This window comes from Myxocyprinus asiaticus, chromosome 40, assembly GCF_019703515.2.
Source record: "Myxocyprinus asiaticus isolate MX2 ecotype Aquarium Trade chromosome 40, UBuf_Myxa_2, whole genome shotgun sequence".
In the NCBI taxonomy this organism is placed as follows: Eukaryota; Metazoa; Chordata; class Actinopteri; order Cypriniformes; family Catostomidae; genus Myxocyprinus; species Myxocyprinus asiaticus.
The window spans coordinates 28,467,529-28,490,209 of NC_059383.1; the positions used below are offsets into that span (position 1 = coordinate 28,467,529).

The following is a 22,681-nucleotide window of genomic DNA, read 5'->3' on the forward strand; positions in this document are numbered from 1 at the left end:
GTCACAGTTTCCCATAAGAGTTCGGGCAGGATATGTGTAAATGGCTCAGTTGAGGAGGGGTCTGCAATTGAAACAATAAAAATGTCTTCTAACGCAGCCATACCAGTGAATAATGCAGTATAGGCAGTACATTTTAAACAAAATTATAATGCTAGACAGTTGCATTTTATAGATAATCAGTAATTATACATGGGTCATTGTAATGTCAGCAAATCATCCACATGTGGAGTATTAAATTAGGAGAGAGTTACTCTTTTTAAATGTTGTTTTTATGATTCACCAAAAACAGAAAATTCTCTCATTTACTCACCCTCATGCCATAGATGTGTATGACTTTCTTCTGCTAAACACAAATGAAGATATTTAGAAGAATATCTCAGATCTATAGGTCCATACAATACAAGTGAATGGTGACCAAAACTTTGAAGCTCCAAAAAGAACATAAAGGCTGCATAAAAGTAATCTAGTGACTAAGTGGTTAAATCCATGGCTTCTGAAGTGAAATTACATATTGATCTGTTTTTCACCCACACCTATCATACCACTTCTGAAGATATGGATTTAACCACAGTAGTTGTGTGGATTACTTTCATGCTGCCTTTATGTGCTTTTTTGGGCCTCAAAGTTTTGGACACTGTTGACTTCAATTGTAGGGACCTACAGAGCTAAAATCTTCTGAAAATCTTTGTTTGTTTTCAGCAGAAGAACGTCATACACATGAGGGTGTGTAAATTATCTATTAGTCATAGTCATAACTATTCCTTTAAATTAGCATTGTATTAAATCTTCTCTGTGTATACTTTAAAAATGAAGTTTCTAAATTTACTAATACTATCCATCATAATTATAACTCATACATCAAGAAGTCCTGTAGGACTGGGACTGCTTAAATGCAAGATGTGAATCTAAGAGACAAGTGTGGATGAATGTTTAATCCAACAGTCCCACAAACCTGTGTCGAAACCCCTGTGTCAAAACCCAGAAAATCATGTGCAGCAGGTCGCTGAAATATTCATACTTAACATGCTTCATTTAGACTGAAATGCACAAAGGCCCTGCATTCATCTTATTAATGCAAATGACAGATAGATGGAGGGAAGAGTAAAATATTTGTGCCACAGTTACATGTTTGTTTCATAGATTTGTACCGATTTGTTGTATTACAGAGCAAACCTCCGCATTGCTAAATACTTTTGACAACTCTGTTAGTTTATGCATTCTGAGTCATGCATTGCCAAAGACTTGATTCAGAAGGCACACTGCCTATTTTAGACCCTGTCCAGGTGGGAAATACTGGACAGATCAAAGCACACTGCTGTTAATCAGACGTTTCCTGCAACGTAGTCACACAGTAAGGGCTCCTGACTGTTCTCATATGCTCCTGGCAATTAATGTGCTTTCTCCTGTCCTTTTGACATCAGATGAATAGTGTCTGTGTTGTCAGCTGATGAATTATGTCAGTTTATCAAATGAAAAATTGCACACAATTTAGATTGTCATCTGTAATTTAAACACTTGACACAGCAGAGACTGGCTCTCTGCCCAACATTAAGAGCCTTTAAAAATGGTGATCACATATTATATAGGCTATGTATGGATGGACGGACAGACAGACAGACAGACAGACAGAAAGACAGATAGATAGGGCAGGAATGAAAACGAGGCTGTGAGGGATAGACTTTTACCGTTGCTTAAACTGGTATTGATTGTTCAACTGACGAAACATTGAAAATAAAATCTTTCAAAGAAAAAAATCATTAGCCCAAAAAAACAAAAAACAAAATCGAGTTCTGAAAATTCGGTGTGATCTAGGCCCGTTCATTCACAGCCTCGTTTTCATCCCCGTAAAAAAAATAAAAAAAATAATAATAAATAAATATATATATATATATAGATAGATAGATAGATAGATACTCATACTACAGATAATATTAACTTAAATGAGCTATTTAATTACATATAAATAATAATTATTATTATTTGTGGGCAAATATCCAACCACTTTTATTTCAAATAGTAGATCGATTATTGTCAATCTGGCAACTTGCGTGTGAAGTCCCTCCTCTTCCTGCACCGTAACTTCCTGGAGACGAGCTTTATTTTTATTCTGAAACATGGCGGCTTCGTGTTCAGATAATACCTTTGAGAACGCAGCGACTAGGTCTGCAGTCGAATCGGGACCGGACAATGATTTTTGGGAAGGACAGGGTCCAGTGGTGAACCGGGATCCAGCGGTGAAGTTACTCAGTCCGGTAAGCGGTCTGGAGCCACTGTCGTGGTCAGAGGACCACAGACTAGCGGCCTCCAGCATCAACAGCGTGTCTGTCATGGAGATGGTGTGTGACATTCAAAGTCTCAGTCAAGACCTGGTGTTGCACCGCACTCACATTCCCGTGCCGGTCACCGCTAATGAACTCAAGGCAAGTATGTGCGCGTGGAGTCTCGTGCGTCTCTGTTTTAGTTTATGCTACCAGATCACATGCACTGTTGCATGCCATGTGTTTTGACATTACATTAAGCATCAATTATATTTCAAATAATTAGATACAAACGCCAGCATATGTTTGTTAACATGCAATGTAAAACATGTAGAACATGTGGGTAGTTGACATGTCAACAGTGACAGCAAGGTCATGCAGTGTGACATGCAAAATGATTTATACAAAATTTTTCTCAATCTTATTTAATTATTGTACATGCAGAACTATCTAAATGGAGTACAAAAAACTAGAAGGTCATTAAAAATGGTATTAAAACTTTTAAATAAAATTACTAATTACAGCACTTAAAATATATTCATTTAACTTAAAGCAATGTCCCAGGTTCAATACAAGTTATGCTCTTTATAATGTTGATTGCTACAAAAATAAAATGACTCATTCCTTGTTTATTACAAAAAACGAACAAAAAAACAACAACAATGGAAGTGAATGGGGCCAGTCGATATGTTAAAATACCCACAGTGCAGTGGCGTGTGGTGGACTTTTGAAATGAGGAGGCAGAGTGCCATCTCAGTTTTTTTTTTCTTTTTTTTTTTCTGTGCATTATAAACTTCCTATTTCAGTTCCAGTTGACATTTAAATAACTTTCAGGTTAAACCCATACAAATCTGAAATCTGATTTATCACAACATATGATATGAAAAAGTAGGCCTGCATAAAATTTAGGGGTGGGTAAAAATATTGTTTTTCCGATTAATCGCGATCTTCATCTCGGTATCGATTCTTAAATCCCAAGATCGATCTTTCACTCAATGTGCAGCTCTCTATTACAATGAGAGGAGATCACTCGCATTTGCAACCAAATTTCGCACTATGCGAACTAAAGTAAATATATTTGGCAACTGGTTGGTAAAAATGTATATTTCACTCACCAGTAATTGTGTAGTTTAAGTGTTCAGTAGCAAAGATCTTTTCACAGCGTGTTGAGAATAAAAGTTGTTCTGTGTATTGTGTCCAAGCATAGATACACACAATCCATTTGTCATTGAATAATGTCTCTTTTAATAAATTTTCTGTTCTTCACAGTCAGTTGTTGATAAAAAAAAAAAAAAAAAAGAAACATTTAATTCTAATCATGCATCGCACAGATGAAGTAAAGCCATTCGAATCCTCTCTAGTTAACATACGCTCATTTAAAGACGCTGTTTACAGAAATGCTGTTTTTGTTAGAGATTTTTAGCACGTGTTCAACAAATCAATGTAAATACTTGTAAATAGTACAAATTATGCAATTTAACAATACATATGTAACAAAAATAATATATGAAATATAATATCTTATTGATTGATTGAATACATTTATTTGTTCATTTATAAAAAGCCAAAATGTTACCAAAATGATGAAAAAGTATATAAAATATAGTTAGTAAAATTAATATTTTCCTAATGTACCTAGTTAAAAGGTCCCCTGTATAATTAACAGCATTAGCTGGGAGATAATTTATTTTATATGTAAGCAAAGGGGACATTAGAACTGAAATAAACCCATATGAATCAATATTAAATTGAATCGGAATCGAACCAAGAGCTTGTGAATCAGAATCGAATCGGGAAATCTGTATCAATACCCACCCCTAATAAAAATATATAATATAAAAAGTCACATATTTTGCTTATAAATGCAACAACATAATAACAAAATACTAAAAATGGCTGTTGTTCTATATGTAACATATACAGTATTTTCCTTAAATCAGTTTATTATTATCAGATTTGTATAGGCTATGTACATGCCCAAAAAATGAATTATATGTTAATTGTCATATAGCAGATTTCTGTATGGGAAGACATATGACATACCTTTTAACTTACAATATAAATAAGCATGAAATACTTATTTAGTAAGTTGATATTAACACTGTTTATTAAATTAAGTCAAATCAAAGACTCAAGTGGATGCATTGTTTTATGGTTACCCTTTTCATATTCACACCAAGCTATAGGTGCTGAATGAGATCGCAATGAGCTGAAGGGAGGCTTGAGAGACGCTGCCTCCCTCTGAAACTTTATTTTATTTTATTTGTTTTATTTATGTACATTCGTTTATTTTGCTCAACCAAATTTTTGAGGAGACTTTACCACCCTTGCCTACTCTGGGAAATCGCCACTGCCACATTGTTACATCGTCATGACAACAAAGTTGTAATATTGGATATAACTTTATACAGATAAGGTTAGAAAGCAATTTTTGACACTTTTAAAGGGTTAGTTCTCTCAAAAATGATGTGTATGACTTTCTTTCTTCTGCAGAACACAAAGATTTTTAGAAGAATATCTCAGCTCTGATAAATGCAAGTGAATGGTGGCCAGGCCTTTGAAGCTCTAAAAAGCAGATCAAGTCAGCATAAACATAATCCATCAAACTCCAGTGGTATAATCAATGTCTTCTGATGTGATCTAGTTGGTTTTGGGTGAGAACAGACCAAAATGTAACTGCTTTTTCTCTGTACATCTTGACAACAGTCTCCTTGGCGATCATACTTTAAATCTCGATTACACTTCCTATAGTGCCATCTAGGGCTGTGTTCCACTTCAAATTTATATGCCCTTCCCTCACTAACTTCCCTGTGTCTCATGGGGTTCTTCTTATTTCTAAATTGTGCATCCTCATTTCCTCGCGCCTCCTTTCTCGAGCCTGTTACCCAGAAACTGATCAAAGTCTGCCATCATCAAGGACGCATCAATTCTCTGAATGCACTGTGAGGACAGAAGCGTCTTCGGGAAGCCAAGGAGCATCCTATGCGGAAGACCCTTCTCCTCCCCTTCACATTTGACACAACAGTTTTAATGTCACTTTTGCAGTTATTTTATTTGTATTTTTTTTTTCTCACAAATTGGAATGCCCAATTCCCAATGTGCTTTTAAGTCCTCATGGTCGCGTAGTGATTCGCCTCAGTTGGGTGGCGGAGGACGAATCCCAGTTGCCTCCGCGTCTGAGACCGTCAACCCACGCATCTTATCACGTGGCTTGTTGAGCGCGTTGCCACGGAGACAATCAAGTTGCTTTGTGGGATATGTAGTTGCCTGTGTAGGCTCGCACCCTCTGTCAAAATCGAGGGGTAGAGGGTCTATCGGCAGAAACTTCACTTAACGAAGTGAAACGGACTTCCAAAATGGGAGGTGCTTAAGGAAGTTAGCGAGTGGATGTTTAAAGTGAAGTGGAACGCAGCCTAGCACTCTGCGCATGCGCCAAGCACTAGGAAGGGTAATCAAGCTTGAAATCATGATTGTGCCAAGAGACTGCAATGGCAAGATGTAGAGTGAAAAATGAGTTATGTTTTGGTCTGTTTTGACCCAAAACCAACTGGATCGCTTCAGAAGACATTGATTAAACTACTTGAGTCCTATGGATTACCTTTATGCTGACTTTATCTCCTTTTTGGAGCTTCAAAGGCCTGGCCGCCATTCACTTCCAATGTATGGACCTACAGAGCTGAGATATTCTTCTAAAAATATTTGTTTGTATTCTGCAGAAAATAGAAAGTCATACACATCTATGATGGCATTAGGGTGAGTAAATGATGAGAGAATTTTCATTTTTGGGTGAACTTACTCATTAATGTTAATGGACTGGCCCTATTCACTCTCATATTTTTTCTTTCTTTTTTTTATTAGTTTTTAATAATGCGGGTCGAGTGGCAATTATTTTTTGTGGTTATCAACATTATGCCACAAATGCTGTCAATTGAGCTTAACTTCTATTGAACTTGGAACATTCCTTTAAAATCATGATGCCAATTTGTTTTTTAAATGTTCATGTAATTTGTAAACTACCCATTTACATGCAATGCAAGCAAGTATGAAATGCTATTTACAAATTTGCTAGGTGGTATTATGACGCAAGAAGTATGTTCTTTGCACTTCTTTTGTTTTCTTTACAGTACATTTTTTTTTAACAGGTTGGTCCAGAAAAGGAAGTGAAGACTGCTAAAGAAAAGTTTGCAAAGAGTAAAGATCCAACCATAAGCCAAATGATATTGATGGACAGAGTCATCAACCCTCAAAGTGGACATCTCCGTGGTGTCAAATACACAAGCTGGTCACCAATAGGCTGTGACAGCAATGGCCATTGTCTTCTTGCTTTTTTAACACTGGACAATTGTCTCACAATCCACAGCAGTCACAAACGCTTTCTGTGGACACCTCTCTTGAACCTTACAGAACTTTACGGGGAAATGTTAAAATCCAGGAACTACTCTTCCAGGAATGACGGGTTACCTATGTTCTCCATTACACACTTGGAGGAGCTGCAAAGGCGATATCGCATGCAAACGCCTGTCCGCATGGCGTGGTCTGGTCTGTGCAATACGCAACAAGTTCAGGCCAATAATGCATGTAAAGACATTAGCACAGTGCTCCTGGCTGTTCTTATGGAGAACGGCGATCTAGTGGTATGGCAGTTCTCCTTGCCCCTAAAGGGGAAGGACTCAGTGGTGTCTTGCAACACCATAGAGTCTGGCGTGTCCTCGCCGAGCGTGCTCGCCTGGTGGGAATATGAGCACGGTGACCGCAAAATGAGCGGACTGATTGTGGGCAGTTCAGTTGGACCCATAAAGATCCTGCCAGTCAATCTTAAGGCAGTGAAAGGTTATTTCACTCTCAGGCAACCTGTGGTGTTGTGGCAGGATAAGGACCAGATACCTGTTCACAACATTAAATGCAGCACTCTATTTCATCCGCAACAGAAATGCAACTGCAGCCTGGTGGTTGCAGCGCGTGGCCCTTACGTGTTCTGGTGCTTGTTGCTCATCTCCAAAGCTGGCCTCAATGTTCATAATTCCCACATCACAGGTCTTCATTCCACTCCCATCATATCCATGACAGTTAGCCGTAACACTGGGTATATTTTTACTTGCTCTTTAGATGGTGTGGTGAAGCAGCTCACGCCCGTTTTCACCGATGCTGCGGTGGTGTTTAAACAGCAGGAGGTTGTTCTGCCAGAGGGAGTGGCAGGGCAACGGATACATGGCATATCTGTCAGTCCCAATGGTGCATACCTGGCCTTGCTCTCCAGTGAGGGCATGATCAATGGGCTCCATCCCATCAACCACACCTACCAGGTCCGGTTTATCACCCTAAAGACTCCGAACGAAGCAGCTACCGAGCTTCTCAAGTCTCAAATGCCGAACCTCTTTAGACAGACGGATTTGTTAGATTTGTTGCGGTGGAGAGTACTGAAGGACAAAAGCATCCCTCCTTTCCTTGAAAACGACCTGGACAAGAAGACCCAAACTTCAGGGTCCAGCTACTTTTGGCGCCTGAAGCTTCTCCTTCTCCGAATGCTCCATAAGTCCATGCAGAAGACCCCCTCTGAGGCCCGGTGGAGGCCAAATTTTAAGGATAGTAAGGTGTTTGTTGGGGAAGAGGGGGTTGGTGGGGGTGAGGAAGATGAGATGGCAGAGATATCAGTGCTAGAAGAGTCCAGGCCATGGGACGCTGATAAGCAGTCCAGTGAGGAACAAATGAGCAAGATCAGCAGTCAGATCGAAGAAGTGGAGTCACATCTGACCCGTGAGAACATGAAGAAGGTGCTTAGCGAGGTGTACCTGCACACCTGCGTCACTCAAAACACATGTATACCTACCAAAGGTGTGTGTGACTTTCTCAAAAATGACCCTGCTAATGAAGACAGGGCAGCTAAGGTGAATTTTCTTATTACAGTCTCCTGACATAAATGTATTCATGTTATAATTACGGAATTCATATCCATTTTACAAAATCAAACTGTATGATATTTTTTAAGCATTTTTATTTATTAAGTTTGAAACTGGCTGCTAAATGCATACAAATATGGGCATTTTGTGTGTTTTAATGGGTAATACGAATCTTTCATGCAATTAAATCACTTATAACTCAGAACTACTTAGAAATATGCTTTTATATATGTAAAAAAAAAAAATATAATTTGTCTGTTTTTCCTCCTTGATGATCTTCACAGGTGCTGATAGGTCATATCATGAATAAGATGAACAAACAGACATTTCCCGAGTACTGCAACCTCTGTAAAGAGGTTCTGCCCTTCACGGACCGTAAACGGGCAGAGTGTAAGAATGGGCACAGATGGCTCAGGTACGTCTAAATATGGTATGGTGCATATTACAAAGTCATATCATTGCACAGCCATGATGTGATGCCTGTATTAGTCATCATTGGACAGACTACTGAAAGTGATATGATTCTGCCTGTGGTATTTGCTAAAGAACTTTTCCATTAAAAACGCATCCTAGCACACACCTGGCAGAATTTTTTTTTTTACAATTGCTGAAAATTCTGTCCTGTTGAAAACGTGTAATACCTTGTCCTTGCACATTTTGCCATACCAATGTAAGAATTTTAATAACTCTTTCATTGTGTCTACACTGCCAAGTAAAGTGACCTTGCTTTTGGCTCAAATCTGACACAGACACATGTCATGACTCAAGTAATTTTAGGTCTATTTTAGACCACATTCATATTTGGTGCTTAAAGGAAACGGTCACCCCAAAATAAAACATTTCTCATCATTTTGTCACCCTCATGGCATCCCAGATGTGTAAGACTTTCTACTGCTGAACACAAATGAAAATTTGTTGCAGAATATCTTAGCTATGTAGGTCCATACAATGCAACAGAATGGTGATCAAAACATTGAAACTCCAAAAAGCACATAAAGGCAGCATAAATTAATCATTACAACCCCAGTGGTTTAAAGCATGTCTTCTGACGTGATCTAATCGAGTTTGGGTGAGAACAGACCAAAATATAACTCCTTTGTCATTGTTCATCTTGCCATTGCAGTCTCTAAGCACAATCATGATTTCTAGCTCGATTACACTTCCTAGTGCTTGACGCAGGCACAGGCTGTGTCTCGTTTCGAAGGCTGCGTGCTAGGTAGGACGCGTCCCTTGAAGGCTGCAGTGTACCGAGTGTCCTCCTTTAAACAAGCCTCGTTTAAACGAGACGGCCTTCGTAGGACAAATGGAAACGGAACGTAACATGGTTGCTATGACAGCACGCCACTCTTTAATAAGCGCGAGTGCTTTGAGTGAGAAGGTAACAAAGTCCCTCTGGAAGTGAATGCATGAGGTACATTTTTGGAGAGTTATAATGATGTAAAGAGAAAAGAAATAGATTTTAGAGGTGTACTTTTAGTCTAATACTTTAATTATATATTAATATAATTATACATATTCTATACTCTTCACCCATCTACTGAGGTACTTCAACTTGGGAATTAACATTACTTGTGTTTGAACATCATATTTACGGGCAAATTGGCGTAATGTTTTTACATTTCCGTTGAAGCAAAGAATTGTGGGTTGTGAGTGCCCACGAGGGATACACCGCTTGCATCCCCCGAATTCTGTATTCGAAGTGTCCTACTCACTTTTCTGAAACGAGACATCCACGATGACGTATGCAGCCAACAAATGCGACCTCCGGAGGATGCAGCCTTCCAAACGAGACACAGCCACAGAGCGCTAGAAGATGCTAGGAAGTGTAATCAAGCTTGAAATCATGATTGTGCTTGGAGACTGCAATGGCAAGATGAACAATGAAAAAGGAGTTATATTTTGGTCTGTTCTCAACCAAAAGCGATTACATCGCTTCAGATGACATGGATTTAACAACTGGAGTCTTATAGATTACTTTTATAATGGCTTCATGTGCTTTTTGAAGCTTCAAAATTTTGGTCACCATTCACTTGCAATGTATGACCTAAAGAGCTGAAATATTCTTCTAAAAATCATCTTTGTGTTCAGCAGAGAAAGAAAGTCATACACATCTGGGATAGCATGAGGTTGAGTAAATGATGGGAGAATTTAAATTTTTGGGTGAACTTTCTCTTTAATTCTTATGATTCAGATAGCAGGTTATGTCATTATCACATGTCATTTTATTAGTATCACAGTAGTTAATTATCATTATTTGACCACTGGGTTAACTCAAAATATTATACATTTTAAATTAAATGTAGGCTTTTATATCACTTGAATATAATAAAGAACATGATATAAACTGTAGAATAAAATATTGGTATCTATGATGATACTAAAAGCTTATGGATAATCTGATTTGTCAGATTTGAACAAACTGGCACTTAGACCCCTGGGGCCTTATTACAGAAACTTCCTATCTTAAAAAATAAATGGAACATACAGCTCTGGAAAAAAATAAAATAAGAGACCACTGCAAAATGACAAGTTTCTCTGGATTTACTATTTATAGGTATGTGTTTGAGTAAAATGAACATTTTTGTTTTATTCTATAAAGTACTGACAACATTTCTCCCAAATTCCAAATAATAATATTGTCATTTAGAGCATTTATTAGTAGAAAATGACAGCTGGTCGAAATAACAAAAAGATGCAGTGTTTTCAGACCTCAAATAATGCAAAGAAAACAAGTTCATATTCATTTTTAAACAACACAATAGTACTGTTTTAACTTAGGAAGAGTTCAGAAATCAATATTTGGTGGAATAACCCGGATTTTCAATCACAGCTTTCATGCGTCTTGGCATGCTCTCTACCAGTCTTTCACATTGCTGTTGGGTGACTTTATGCCACTCCTGGCACAAAAATTCAAGCTGCTCTGCTTTGTTTGATGGCTGTGACCATCCATCTTCCTCTTGTTCACATTCCAGAGGTTTTCAATGGGGTTCACAAAGACGAATCTGCCTGATTACCCCAGATCATCACCGAACCTCCACCAAATTTCACAGTGGGTGCGAAACACTGTGGCTTGAAGGCCTATCCAGGTCTCCGTCTAACCGTTAGATGACCAGGTGGAGGATCGGTGATGACCTGGGGGTGTTTCAGCAAGGCTGGAATTGGGCAGATTCGTCTTTGTGAAGGACGCATGAATCAAGCAACGTACAAGGTTATCCTGGAAGAAAACTTGCTTCCTTCTGCTCTGTCAATGTTCCCCAACTCTGAGGATTGTTTTTTTCCAGCAGGACAATTCTCCATGCCACACAGCCAGGTCAATCAAGGTGTGGATGTAGGACCACCGAATCAAGACCCTGTCATGGCCAGCCCAATCTCCAGACCTGAACCCCATTGAAAACCTCTGGAATGTGATCAAGAGGAAGATGGGTGGTCACAAGCCATCAAACAGAGCCGAGCAGCTTGAATTTTTGCACCAGGAGTGGCATAAAGTCACCCAACAACAATGTGAAAGACTGGTAGAGAGCATGCCAAGACGCATGAAAGCTGTGATTGAAAATCCGGGTTATTCCACCAAATGTCGATTTCTGAACTCTTCCTAAGTTAAAACATTAGTATTGTTGTTTAAAAATGAATATGAACTTGTTTTCTTTGCATTATTCGAGGTCTGAAAACACTGCATCTTTTTTGTTATTTTGACCAGTTGTCATTTTCTGCAAATAAATGCTCTAAATGACAATATTATTATTTGGAATTTGGGAGAAACGTTGTCAGTACTTTATAGAATAAAACAAAAAATTTCATTTTACTCAAACACATACCTATAAATAGTAAATCCAGAGAAACTGATAATTTTGCAGTGGTCTCAGAGCTGTATATAGATCTAATGGAAATTCCTATAGGTACAGCTAAGATAAGTGAGAATTTTAGAGTTAAGATGTTTCTGTAATATGTCCCCTGGTCTATAAGCAGTTTTTCTATGCTAGATGTCATGTAGTTGTTGAGTCATTTCAACTCCAACTTTCTTGCTCTGAATGTGACATTTCATCCATCCGCCTGACTGAAAGGAGATTACTGCCCCTAATGGTCTATTAGGGAAATGGCTGTTTCACTGCTGTCATTCTGATCTCTGCCAAGCACTGATCTAAACCTTCCCTTGCCACTGCTGTTCATATGTTTTACTGTCTTTTCCTCTCTTTCAATGTCCCTCCTCCTCCCTAAGGTGTGCGCTGTCATATCAGGCCTGTCAGGGTGTGACATACCGCCGCTGTCTATTGCAGGACAGTATTGCCTCCGTAGCAGAGCCTGAGGGTGAGCCATAATACTATATCATATCGCTTCTCAGAACCACATCTCACCACACACTTACACGTTTTGTAATGCAACAGAAAGCAGGAACATTACACACAACGGAAACCAAAGCTCTGTACAATGCATAGTGTGTGTATGCCGCTATTTACCTCTCAGCAAACACACGCACACACCAGGGCTCAACAATAAGGATTTTCTTTCTGCTGGTGCAGTTGGACCAGTATTTTAGAGTTGTACCTTCCCTGCAAATAATTTATTTGGTCCACCACAAAAATGAGACATTTTATTTTTAGCAACATATTTGTATGTCGGAAAGAAATTTATTTTACAAAACAATAAAGGGATAGTTCACCCAGAAATGAAAATTCTGTCATTTTTCTTATAAAAAAAATGTGAATACAATTTACTAGGCAATTTATTATTTTTAAGCAATAATAGTTGGAAATGAAATGGTTATAATGTAACTACATGGCAGCTGTAAATTTATAAACACATTTGCTGGAAAACGATTGCATACAGAAATTTCTTTATCATTTTAAACTTATTGTAATTGATGCTTCCAAGACTATAACAAGTATAACAATACAATCTCATCTATGCTAGCCAGTTATATAACTTAACTTTGGTGACCTATTTTAATCAGCAGAAATCAGAATAACAATGTTTAAGTTTGAAAGTCATAAAAACACAACAGTGTTCCAACAACTGGCCCAAACCAGAGACTATTTAGCCTGAGACGGACCACTGGTATTAAAATGAATGGAAGAAATTGGAATGGCCAATGATGTAGAGAAGGAAGTCCTGCCTTACAGGTAAAATAGGCAATCACCTTTTAGATACAGACATCGCCTGTCAGTCAACCCAAGAACGTGCAAGCACATTAGCTGAACCAGCCTAAAAAATAAAGAAGCACAATTTATGATACCATAGTTGTCAGATTTTACTGCTGATTTCAACTTGGTCTCATAGTGAAAACGTGACTAACATTTTTACAAAACTTGTTATACGTGTCTCCAGATACAATTCCCTGCAGTTTCCAGGTGAAATGAACACTAGAGGTGCTACAACAACTGTGTTGTATTCACTTTAACTCAAATCAATACTTTAATGGCTAATTATGACTTTATGAATACTTATCTTTCTCTCTATTACTCAGACCCTGCTATTATATAAAATCGACACCCTTTTACTCTTATGCATCTTTTGAAAAATGATACATTTTAATGCTTGAATTACAGACTCACCTATATACAGTATACCTATATACCTGATAGGGCATCTGACTTATGAGTCAGAGGACCATGGTTCAAGTCCAGCCATGACCTCAAGCTGACACGTGATATGATTACAGAGTCATAGAAGCGGCATGAAATGATGTGGTTGCTTCAGAAAATTTGCTTTTTCGCTTCTGCATTTTAAAACACTAATGGTTAGATTTAGACATTGATAAGTATGTCTTTTTAACTTCTCATACCGTGCTGTGGAAAAGTATTTGCCCCCATCCTGTTTTTTTTTTTTTTTTTTAAGTATATCTCATACTAAATTTTCAAAATCTAACAAAACAAAGGCAATCAGAATAAACACAAAATACAGTTTTTAAATGATAATGTTATTTATTGAAGCAAAAAAGTTATCCAATACCAACTGGGCCTGTGTGATTTACTAAATTCCCAAATCTATGAAACTGCATTCATAATGGGTTTCAGCTGGACCACACACACACCCAGGCCTGATTACTGCCAGCCCTGTTCAATCAAATTAACACCTAAATAGAACTTTTTCAGCAGCATGAAGTTGGCTAAAAGTTGGGAGTTGTAGGCCCCTGGGCTTCAGTCCGTATAAGTCTGTGCGTTAATGCGCCCCTGTGTGGCAGGATCTTAAACGGCAGTTCGTGCTCAAAAACCCTCCAATGTGGCTGAACTAAAGCAGTTCTGCAAAGAAGCGTGGGCCAAAATTCCACCACAGCATTGTGAAAGACTGATCTCCAGTTATCGGAAGCATTTGGTTGCAGTTGTTGCTGCTAAAGGCAGCACAACCAGCTATTAAGTTTAAGGGGGCAGTTAGTTTTTCACATGGGTGATGTAGGTGTTGGATAACTTTTTTGCTTCAACAAAAAAATTATTATTTTTTTTTTTTTTTGAAAAGCTGTACTTTGTGTTTACTCAGGTTGTCTTTGTTTTATGTTATATCTTGTTTGAAGATCTAAAACAATTTAGTATGAAAAATACACAAAAACAGAAGAAATCAGGATGGGGGCAAAAACTTTTCCACAGCACTGTATACTGTATATTTTAAAACACTAATGGTTAACTTTAGGCATTGATTTGGTAAGGATATTTTTTAAACATCTTATTTATATTTTAAAACACTATTGGTTTGGTTCAGGCAAAAGTTTTAGGTTATTCTAAAATTCACCTTAAAACCGCATCGGAATACGACACCATTTTACTTGCTTTTGGCGCCGCCAGCTGGAGATTTCACTGGAAACCTGCAGCCAAACGTGTTATACAGCACGTACATTTTAAACATGTTCTTCCAAAGTGATCTGACTTGCCTTGAATGGGACTTTGACCAAACTCTCTCACCCTGGCCCCACTCTATTCTTATTGTTAAGCCCTGTACACACACACTTAAGAACTACTAAAGCTTCAGCCATTCCTGACATTTGCCAATTGTGGAAGAAAGACAACATGGAAATTACTACCTTGATTAGATGCAGCACATGTGGGTGATGAAAATGTAACCGAAAACCTTTTGCCTTTTTTGTTTACTCTAAATCTCTCACTCACAGACTCTGACTGGATAAAGAAAATACTCCAAGGTCCCTGCATCTTTTGTGACTCTCCTCTTTACTAGAGCAACAATGCTATAGGTGACAAACTCTTCACAGCTCAATACTGCGTTACTTTAGTGAGCTCTACCCAAAAAGACAAAAATGAAGATAAACGTATGAAAATATTTAAAAAATAATTTTATTATTATAGTAATATGTCATTTAGAAGATTTTCTTCTCAACGACCTCTATTTTTAAGCCAAGCTTTAGTGTAGTATATAGAGATGTACAATTTTCTTATCAAGAAAACTGTGTGTTAATACCTAATTCTATTGTATATTTTTGTTATTGTTGTTTATTTTTGGTACCCTATGTATATTTTTGTTTTTATAATATTATGCTACTACTACTATTGCATTAAAAATGCACTCTTCCTTTCCCGATTTTAATTGGTTTAAATGAATCCATTTCCTAATTGGCTTTAGGAAAATTTTTGTGGAACTGCAAATGCCATACCAACTCCCCCATCTCCAAATAATGACTTTTCCTTGGACTAAAGGAAGAGAAGATGAGGGAAAAGAAATGTAAAAGGAAATGAAAAACAGTGAGACATTGAGAAAACTGTTTTAAAACTGATCCAGCCCCTCCAAAGGGCCAAACTCTAATGAGATACAACAGTAATGAGGAATGGATCCCAGCCGCATATGTGATACCCATTTTAATTAAGGTAGCAAGGTTGAGTGCATATTGTTAAATGTAGTTACCCCCTTTTTTGTGGGCCGCAGGGGAGACGCATGCAGGCCATGTACCCTGACACCCATTCCACATAAGCACTTCACCATCAGTGGAGGACCCTGTGTGATTAAAGATAGATTTGGGCCTGTTGGACCTTTGGAATGTTCTTGCTCCTTTCCATCAGGTCTGTTCTCATGCCCAGTACATCCTGTCACTTTGCCCTGCAATTTCTCTAGTGTAACTGAAGATGATAGCTCACCTCGTTGCTAGTTGGCAACACTGTCTTTGGTTTCGGATAGTATCCCGAGATAAAGATGGCCTGATAATTACAATTCCACTTCCTATCTCTAATTCAGTGTCACCGAAAGTATTCTTTGGTCAAAAATAAATTTGCTTACTAACTATGTTTGACTTTTCACAGAAAGTGCCTGTTCTTCATTATGATGCATTCTGAAATGTTGCCATATCATTACAGGTGGTAATGCAACATGTAAGGGGTGTTTGATTACAAGGTTATAACGTGCATTATCTATTAATCAAAGAGGGACTAGAACACAAAGGCAGCACTCAGATTGCCTAATGCCGTCTGCTGCATGTCACAGCAAATTTGTGACATATTGTGACAAGCATCTAATAACATGAATTTTAAAGCTGTTTTTTAACGATGTAATGGGACACTTAAAAGGCAAATGAAAGCTATTCAAATTTCCATTGTACACACAAAATACAGTACATATTAACAATTGCAGATGCTAAATGTCACAGATTAGATTGAGACCGCAAGCATGATGGATTTTTTTTTTCCTGCCATGTAATTCCCTTCCTAGATATTAGATTGTCAAATGGATCTTGGCCGTTTCAGTGCTAGCTTTGTTGATAGATGGAGACTTCTCCATCTGTTGAAGAGGTTAGCTCTGTTTGGCAGAACCTCCTACTTCTTTAATATAACAATCTGTCAAAAAACATTTCTACAATAATTACAGCCCCCTCCTCCCTCTTTGTGTGTGCTCTTTCAAGATTTCGAAAGGAGGTTTGTTCTTTTCTCTTTATAAAATATTCATAACTTCTGTGTTCATGACTTTGTGCTTTAAACAAACAGACTTATTTTAAACAGATTTATTTTTTTATTTTTTTTATCTGTCTGTTTGATAAAAACATTTATTTTGTTAGTTAACATATTTTGATATGCATCACCTTGCTTTAAACACAATTTGTTGAGCCCAAACAGTATGCTAAGTGTGGATCTTGATGTAATTTGCTCTATGTACTGCACTCAAACTTATTTTTGTGCTAAATTTTTTCAGTTTATTTTTTGTTTGAGGAAGTTATCCTGGATTTAACACTGAGAAGCAAATTTAAGGTTTATTTGATATGTAATACATATAATAATGATGAGTATGAAGATTGAGTCATGTGCATAATTATTTTTTCATATTGTTATTCATCTTTATGATGCCATTTTTTATTTTTTTATTTTTTTTGGTACATATTGTTTGTCTATCATACAGAATACATACAGTATATTTTTCTATTTTTCATGTATATATTTATAAATACACTTTTGTAAGTCTTGTGTAATTTATAAACGTGTTTTAAAATGCATAAGGATTCTTGACAGTCTTTTAGGGCTGAGTGTAGTTTTCTATACAATTTTACAATGTGTTTGCATTCAAGTTTCATAGTATAATATGCATTAAAATATGCATATACATGTATATGTATGTGTTTATGAGTCATACTACAGAAAAGAAGAAAAAAAAAGCTTCTAAAGCCAAGATTAGAAGTTTGCTTTGGTTTCACTCTGTGTGTGTGTGTGTGTGTGTGTGTGTGTGTGTGTGTGTGTGTGTGTGTGTGTGTGTGTGTGTGTGTGTGTGTGTGTGTGTGTGTGTGTGTGTGTGCGTGTGCGTGTGCGCGCGTGTGCGTGCAGCGCGCACTTCAATTATCCCGGCTGAATACATTTCGTCTCAAGTACTTTTTGTAGAAGTGTTCCCTCAGACTTCAGTAATTAAGTCTGTCTAGGGCCTGTTAAGGGACCCCTGATTTTTCCTGCAGATGCGGAAATCAGGCTGTTAACACAGCCCTTTAACGGGTACACGGACCCGCTGGGATTGAGTTGGTGACCCGTGACTGGCTGATATGAGTGTATGAGGGAGTGTGAGATGTCAATAGTCGCTCTTGCAGCTTGTTCTGCAGTGTGGAGCAGCTCAGGTGGAACTAATGCAGAACCTCACCAAAGGCCATGACCAGAGCTCTGCTTTACTGCAACATTAATTAAAGTCATTCTCCACATACAAAACACACAACCACAGACAAGGGGATGTGTCAGGGGAGTGTGTGAGTGTCTATATATGTGTCTTCCTGTGTGTAACATGATCAAATGTAAAAAAAAAAAAAGTTTCCCCCTGGACTGGTTAAAGGGAAAGTTCACCTAAAAATGAAAATTCTCTCATCATGTACTTAGCCTCATGCCATCCCAGATGTGTATGAATTTTGTTGTGTTCTGCAGAACACAAATGAAGATTTTTAGAAGAATATTTCAGCTCTGTAGGTTCATACAATGCAAGTAAATAGGTGCCAAAATTCTGATGCTCCATAAGCACATAAAGGCAGCATAAAAGTAATCCATAAGACTTCAGTGGTTAAATCCATGTCTTCAGAAGTGATATGATAGGTGTGGGTGAGAAACAGATCGATATTTAAGTCTTTTTGTGCTAGAAATTCTTCTCCCTGACCTGTAGGCAGGGTTGGAGGGTTACTTTTGAAATGTATTCCACTACAGATTACAGAATACATGCTGTAAAATGCAATTTGTAACGTATTCCGTTAGATTACTCAAGGTCAGCAACGTATTCTAAATACTTTGGATTACTTCTTCAGCACTGGTAGATTGTTTTCACTTGTTTTGACTATAAAAACTCTGCCAGTACAGTAAGACAAAATACACGTTAAAAATACATTCTCTGAAAAACCTAAATATCTTATGCAGTGTTGTTTCTAAGACAAGATTAATCAACTTAATCTTGTTTTAAGGATTTTTAGATATTTGAACAGGAAACAATAAAAAAATTACCAAGAATACGATTTTTGCCCTAATATCAAAGGTCTTACGAGAAAAAAAGAAATTGTGATCCAACGTGAATTTTCTTGATAAAAAAATATGATCGTGCCTGGTAACGTGCATGTAAAATGGCTAAAAATAGCATTTTTAAATTTTGAAATTTGAAATTTTGGCACCCATTCACTTGCATTGTATGGACCAAAAGAGCTGAGAAATTATTCTAAAAATCTTAATTTGAGTTCAGCAGATGAAAGAAAGTCATCTGGTTATGGCATAAGGGTGAATGAATGATGAAAGACTAAAATTTTTTGGGTGAACTATTCCTTGTAACAGATTTGCAAATATAGATCTACAGCATCTTTAAAAATCTAAATAAGGAGGAAAAAACGCATTTGAGAGAGTACATTAACATGCATATTAAAATCTATTTAACTAGTGATGATCCCAGACTTTAAACTTAAATTTAAATAAAGAGTTTAAAGTGTTTTTGACATGCCAAATATTTTACAGGCAATAAAAGCACCAATTACAATGAGAAAATGTTTCAGCATGGAACATGTATCATACACTTACACAAGTGTTTAAATAAGTGTTTGATTAAATATTATATAAAATAAAATTTTCTGTATGTCTCATTTGTTATCAACAAAGTACGAACCCTCATGATGTTCCAACCCCATGTGACCTTTTTCTTCTTCTGTGGAACCCGATGTTAGGCAGAATGTTCGCCAGTCACCATTCCCTTGCATTGTGTTGAAAAAAGATGCAAAGAAAGTGAATGGTGACTGATGCTGCCAGTCCCTAACATTCTGCTAAACATCTCCTTTTGTGTTCCATTGAAGAGACAAAATCATATGGGTTTGGAATAACATCAGTGTGAGTAAATGATGACAGATTTTTCATTTTACGGTTAACTATCCCTTTAAATTGCACTACAGGCTAGGCCTATATCAGTATTATATCGGCCATCAGCAACCCTGATTCTAGATATCGAGTGACCATTATTAATGGCTAATATCTATATAGCAAAAGCTGTAGGCAAATTCAAATGACCATTCAAAAATTATCAAATAAAAAATGTCTAATAATAGTTATCATCCAGTGGCAAAGCTAAACCTGCTCATATCGGAGTGTGGGTGTTATATGTTAAAGACTCAAAAGGCTTAAATAAAAAAGAACTCTGTTTTATCGAATAAAAGCCATGAAAGAAAAGCCATTGGGTGTTTGCCTTTCACACCATTTCTGCAAAGCACTTCCCCTCTGAAGATTCTCCCACTCTTTTTGAAAGCTTTCATGTTGGCTTTTAGAGGCTGAGGGAAGAGCCCCTCATTTTGAAGATTGCTTAAAAATAAGTCTCCCAAAGATCAGACAATGCCACTATTAACCTGTCTCGCACAAATAGCGGTTCGAAAATGGTCAAAATGAGCAGTCAGAATGGCTGGATCTCAAGACTTCACATGACATGACAACGGAAGCGGTTAGCAGTCAGTCATTCATATGTTTCCATGTTTTAATATGACAGGAGGTGGAAGCAGCAAGTCCAACTCTACAGCATGAGCGGAGCGGGGACAGATGGGACACAGTCAGGATACAAACTCACACGGATGCATTCAGCTCCAGCTCAAAGCATATGCCAGTTTCCGCATAAATTACCTGAATTTTCAATGACCTGCAGGTAGAGGATTAACACAGCCCTTAAGATATCAATTTTACTGTTGTATGTATCTTAAAAGGACTTAAGTACAATAATTTGCTAAAAGTTAATCACCCTTTTTTTATTTTCATATACTTGTCTCTAAAGAGACATAGCAACTCGGGAAAGTGACTATCTTACTACTGAACTATAAATTCATTTTTCTCCACTTCATAAAGGAATGGTACAAAGCACTGCACTGCAAAGGAATGTGTCTCTGCGTGTGTGCATTTCGGTAAATTCATACATGTAGTTATTTCAGTGGAAAAGTATGAAGAATTTATAATGAGTATTTTTGTTTTTTTAAAAGAAATACCAGTAATAACTAATATGCAAAGCAATCAGAATGAATATTTATGACCTTTGCTATGAAATATTCATCAAGTCATATAAAAAAAGAACACAAAGGGAGAAAATGGGGGAAAAGATGAGAGAGTGAGAAAAGTCAAGAGAAGGGAGCCATTGCCTCGAATTCACAGGAAGCGCTACTGACAAAACCTTCGGCTTGTATATCTAATATTTATTAACAAAAGCACCGGCAACATCCTCCTCATTTTTTTAAACCATCTGTCCCTTCGTCCCCGAGGTGATTCAAGTTTCTTTCGTTCATCCGATCCTCACTTCACTATCTCTCTCTTTCTCTCACTCATCCAAACCTCTCTCTCTTCTCTTCTCTTCGTTCCATCTACCCAAATTAAGAAATTAATGAGGGATAGATTCTTTACCGACTGCTCCTGCAATGTTTACCACTGATGAAATTATAATGCTGCCTCAGCTGTATAATTTATAAGCCAATTAGAGGAAGTGTTGCTTGATTTGATGGTGAGTCGACACACAAAGTACATTTAACTAATAGAGAGCAAGAGAGTAGCGCGAGGAAAGAGATCCGCGAAGGGAGGGAGGAAGGGGGGCTGGCTGAGGCTGACGAGTCCTTGTGCCACTCTTGGATTACGTGGCTAATTGCCCTGCTTTATCTGTCTGTCACAGATAGCCATGCATATTTCAGTGTTCCCAAAGACTTTGATTGTTTGCACTCGTGTTGGGCCTGTAACAAGCAGAGCAGTGGCCAATGTGGAGAGTAGTTAAAGACTGGCAGCAGGAAGAGGTGGAAGAGGGAGGAGGGAAGCGTAGCAAAGACTTCGGACTCAAACTGACACATGAATATTACTGGGAAACTAATGGAGGAACGTTATGCACCAGCAGAAAGATATATGCAAACAGAATAATTGTCTGTTGTGGTAATTACTGCAAACTTCGGAATAGTATTTTGCTTTGTGGCAAAGACGTGCATTTGATGAAACAAGAGTTAACCTAAGCTGTCCACTGTTGACTTAATAAGCATAAGAAAATAGCAACATGTGACAAGTTCATGGAATTATATGTCAAATTTATTGAGTTCATCCAATGCAACTTACAGTGCACATTAGGGTACACTTCTATCAGTACATTTTATCAGTCAGTCTGTTTACATGCACTTTAAAAGTTCAATTTCAGTTGTTCCAAAACAATCATTTGTCTTTTTAAAATGTTATGTAAATGCTTCCATCCTGAAATCGTGCAGTTGGACTAACAGAAGTAGATAATTGTGCTTTGTCCAGCATGGATAGGCCTACACCTAAATCGGACCTCAGTTGGCCTAGGGATTGTGCGCATGCACGCTCCAAATACGTGACTGGCAACATGTATTTAAAGGAAAAATCAACAGCATTTGTGGCATAAAAATAATTACCACAAAAATGTATTTTAACTCATACCTCTTTAAAAAAAAAAAAAAAAAAAAAAGCAAAAATCAATATTATTCGTGAAGCACTTACAATGAAAGTGAATGGTGACAGTTTTTGGAGGATTTAAAGACAGAAGTGTGACGCTTATTATTTTATAAAAGCACATTAATTCTTCTGTTAAAACTTGAGTATTATTTGAGCTGTAAAGTTGTTTAAATGGTTGTTTTTACGGGTGTTT

General features: G+C 37.5%; 1 protein-coding gene across 2 annotated transcripts; it reads left to right on the forward strand.

The window, feature by feature from the left end:
• The first annotated feature begins 2,081 nt into the window (after nucleotides 1-2,081).
• On the forward strand, nucleotides 2,082-17,795 carry LOC127431081 (general transcription factor 3C polypeptide 4-like). Of its 2 annotated transcripts, XM_051681329.1 has the most exons (6): nucleotides 2,082-2,420; nucleotides 6,401-8,143; nucleotides 8,440-8,570; nucleotides 12,372-12,460; nucleotides 15,252-15,332; nucleotides 15,719-17,795. In XM_051681329.1, the coding sequence occupies exons 1-5, from the start codon at nucleotides 2,115-2,117 to the stop codon at nucleotides 15,314-15,316; spliced, it is 2,334 nt and encodes a 777-aa protein (XP_051537289.1). In that variant the 5' UTR covers nucleotides 2,082-2,114; the 3' UTR covers nucleotides 15,317-15,332; nucleotides 15,719-17,795. The 2 variants fall into 2 exon arrangements, with proteins under 2 accessions (XP_051537289.1, XP_051537288.1); XM_051681328.1 differs by having other exon boundaries at nucleotides 15,252-17,795.
• Nucleotides 17,796-22,681: the final 4,886 nt, after the last annotated feature.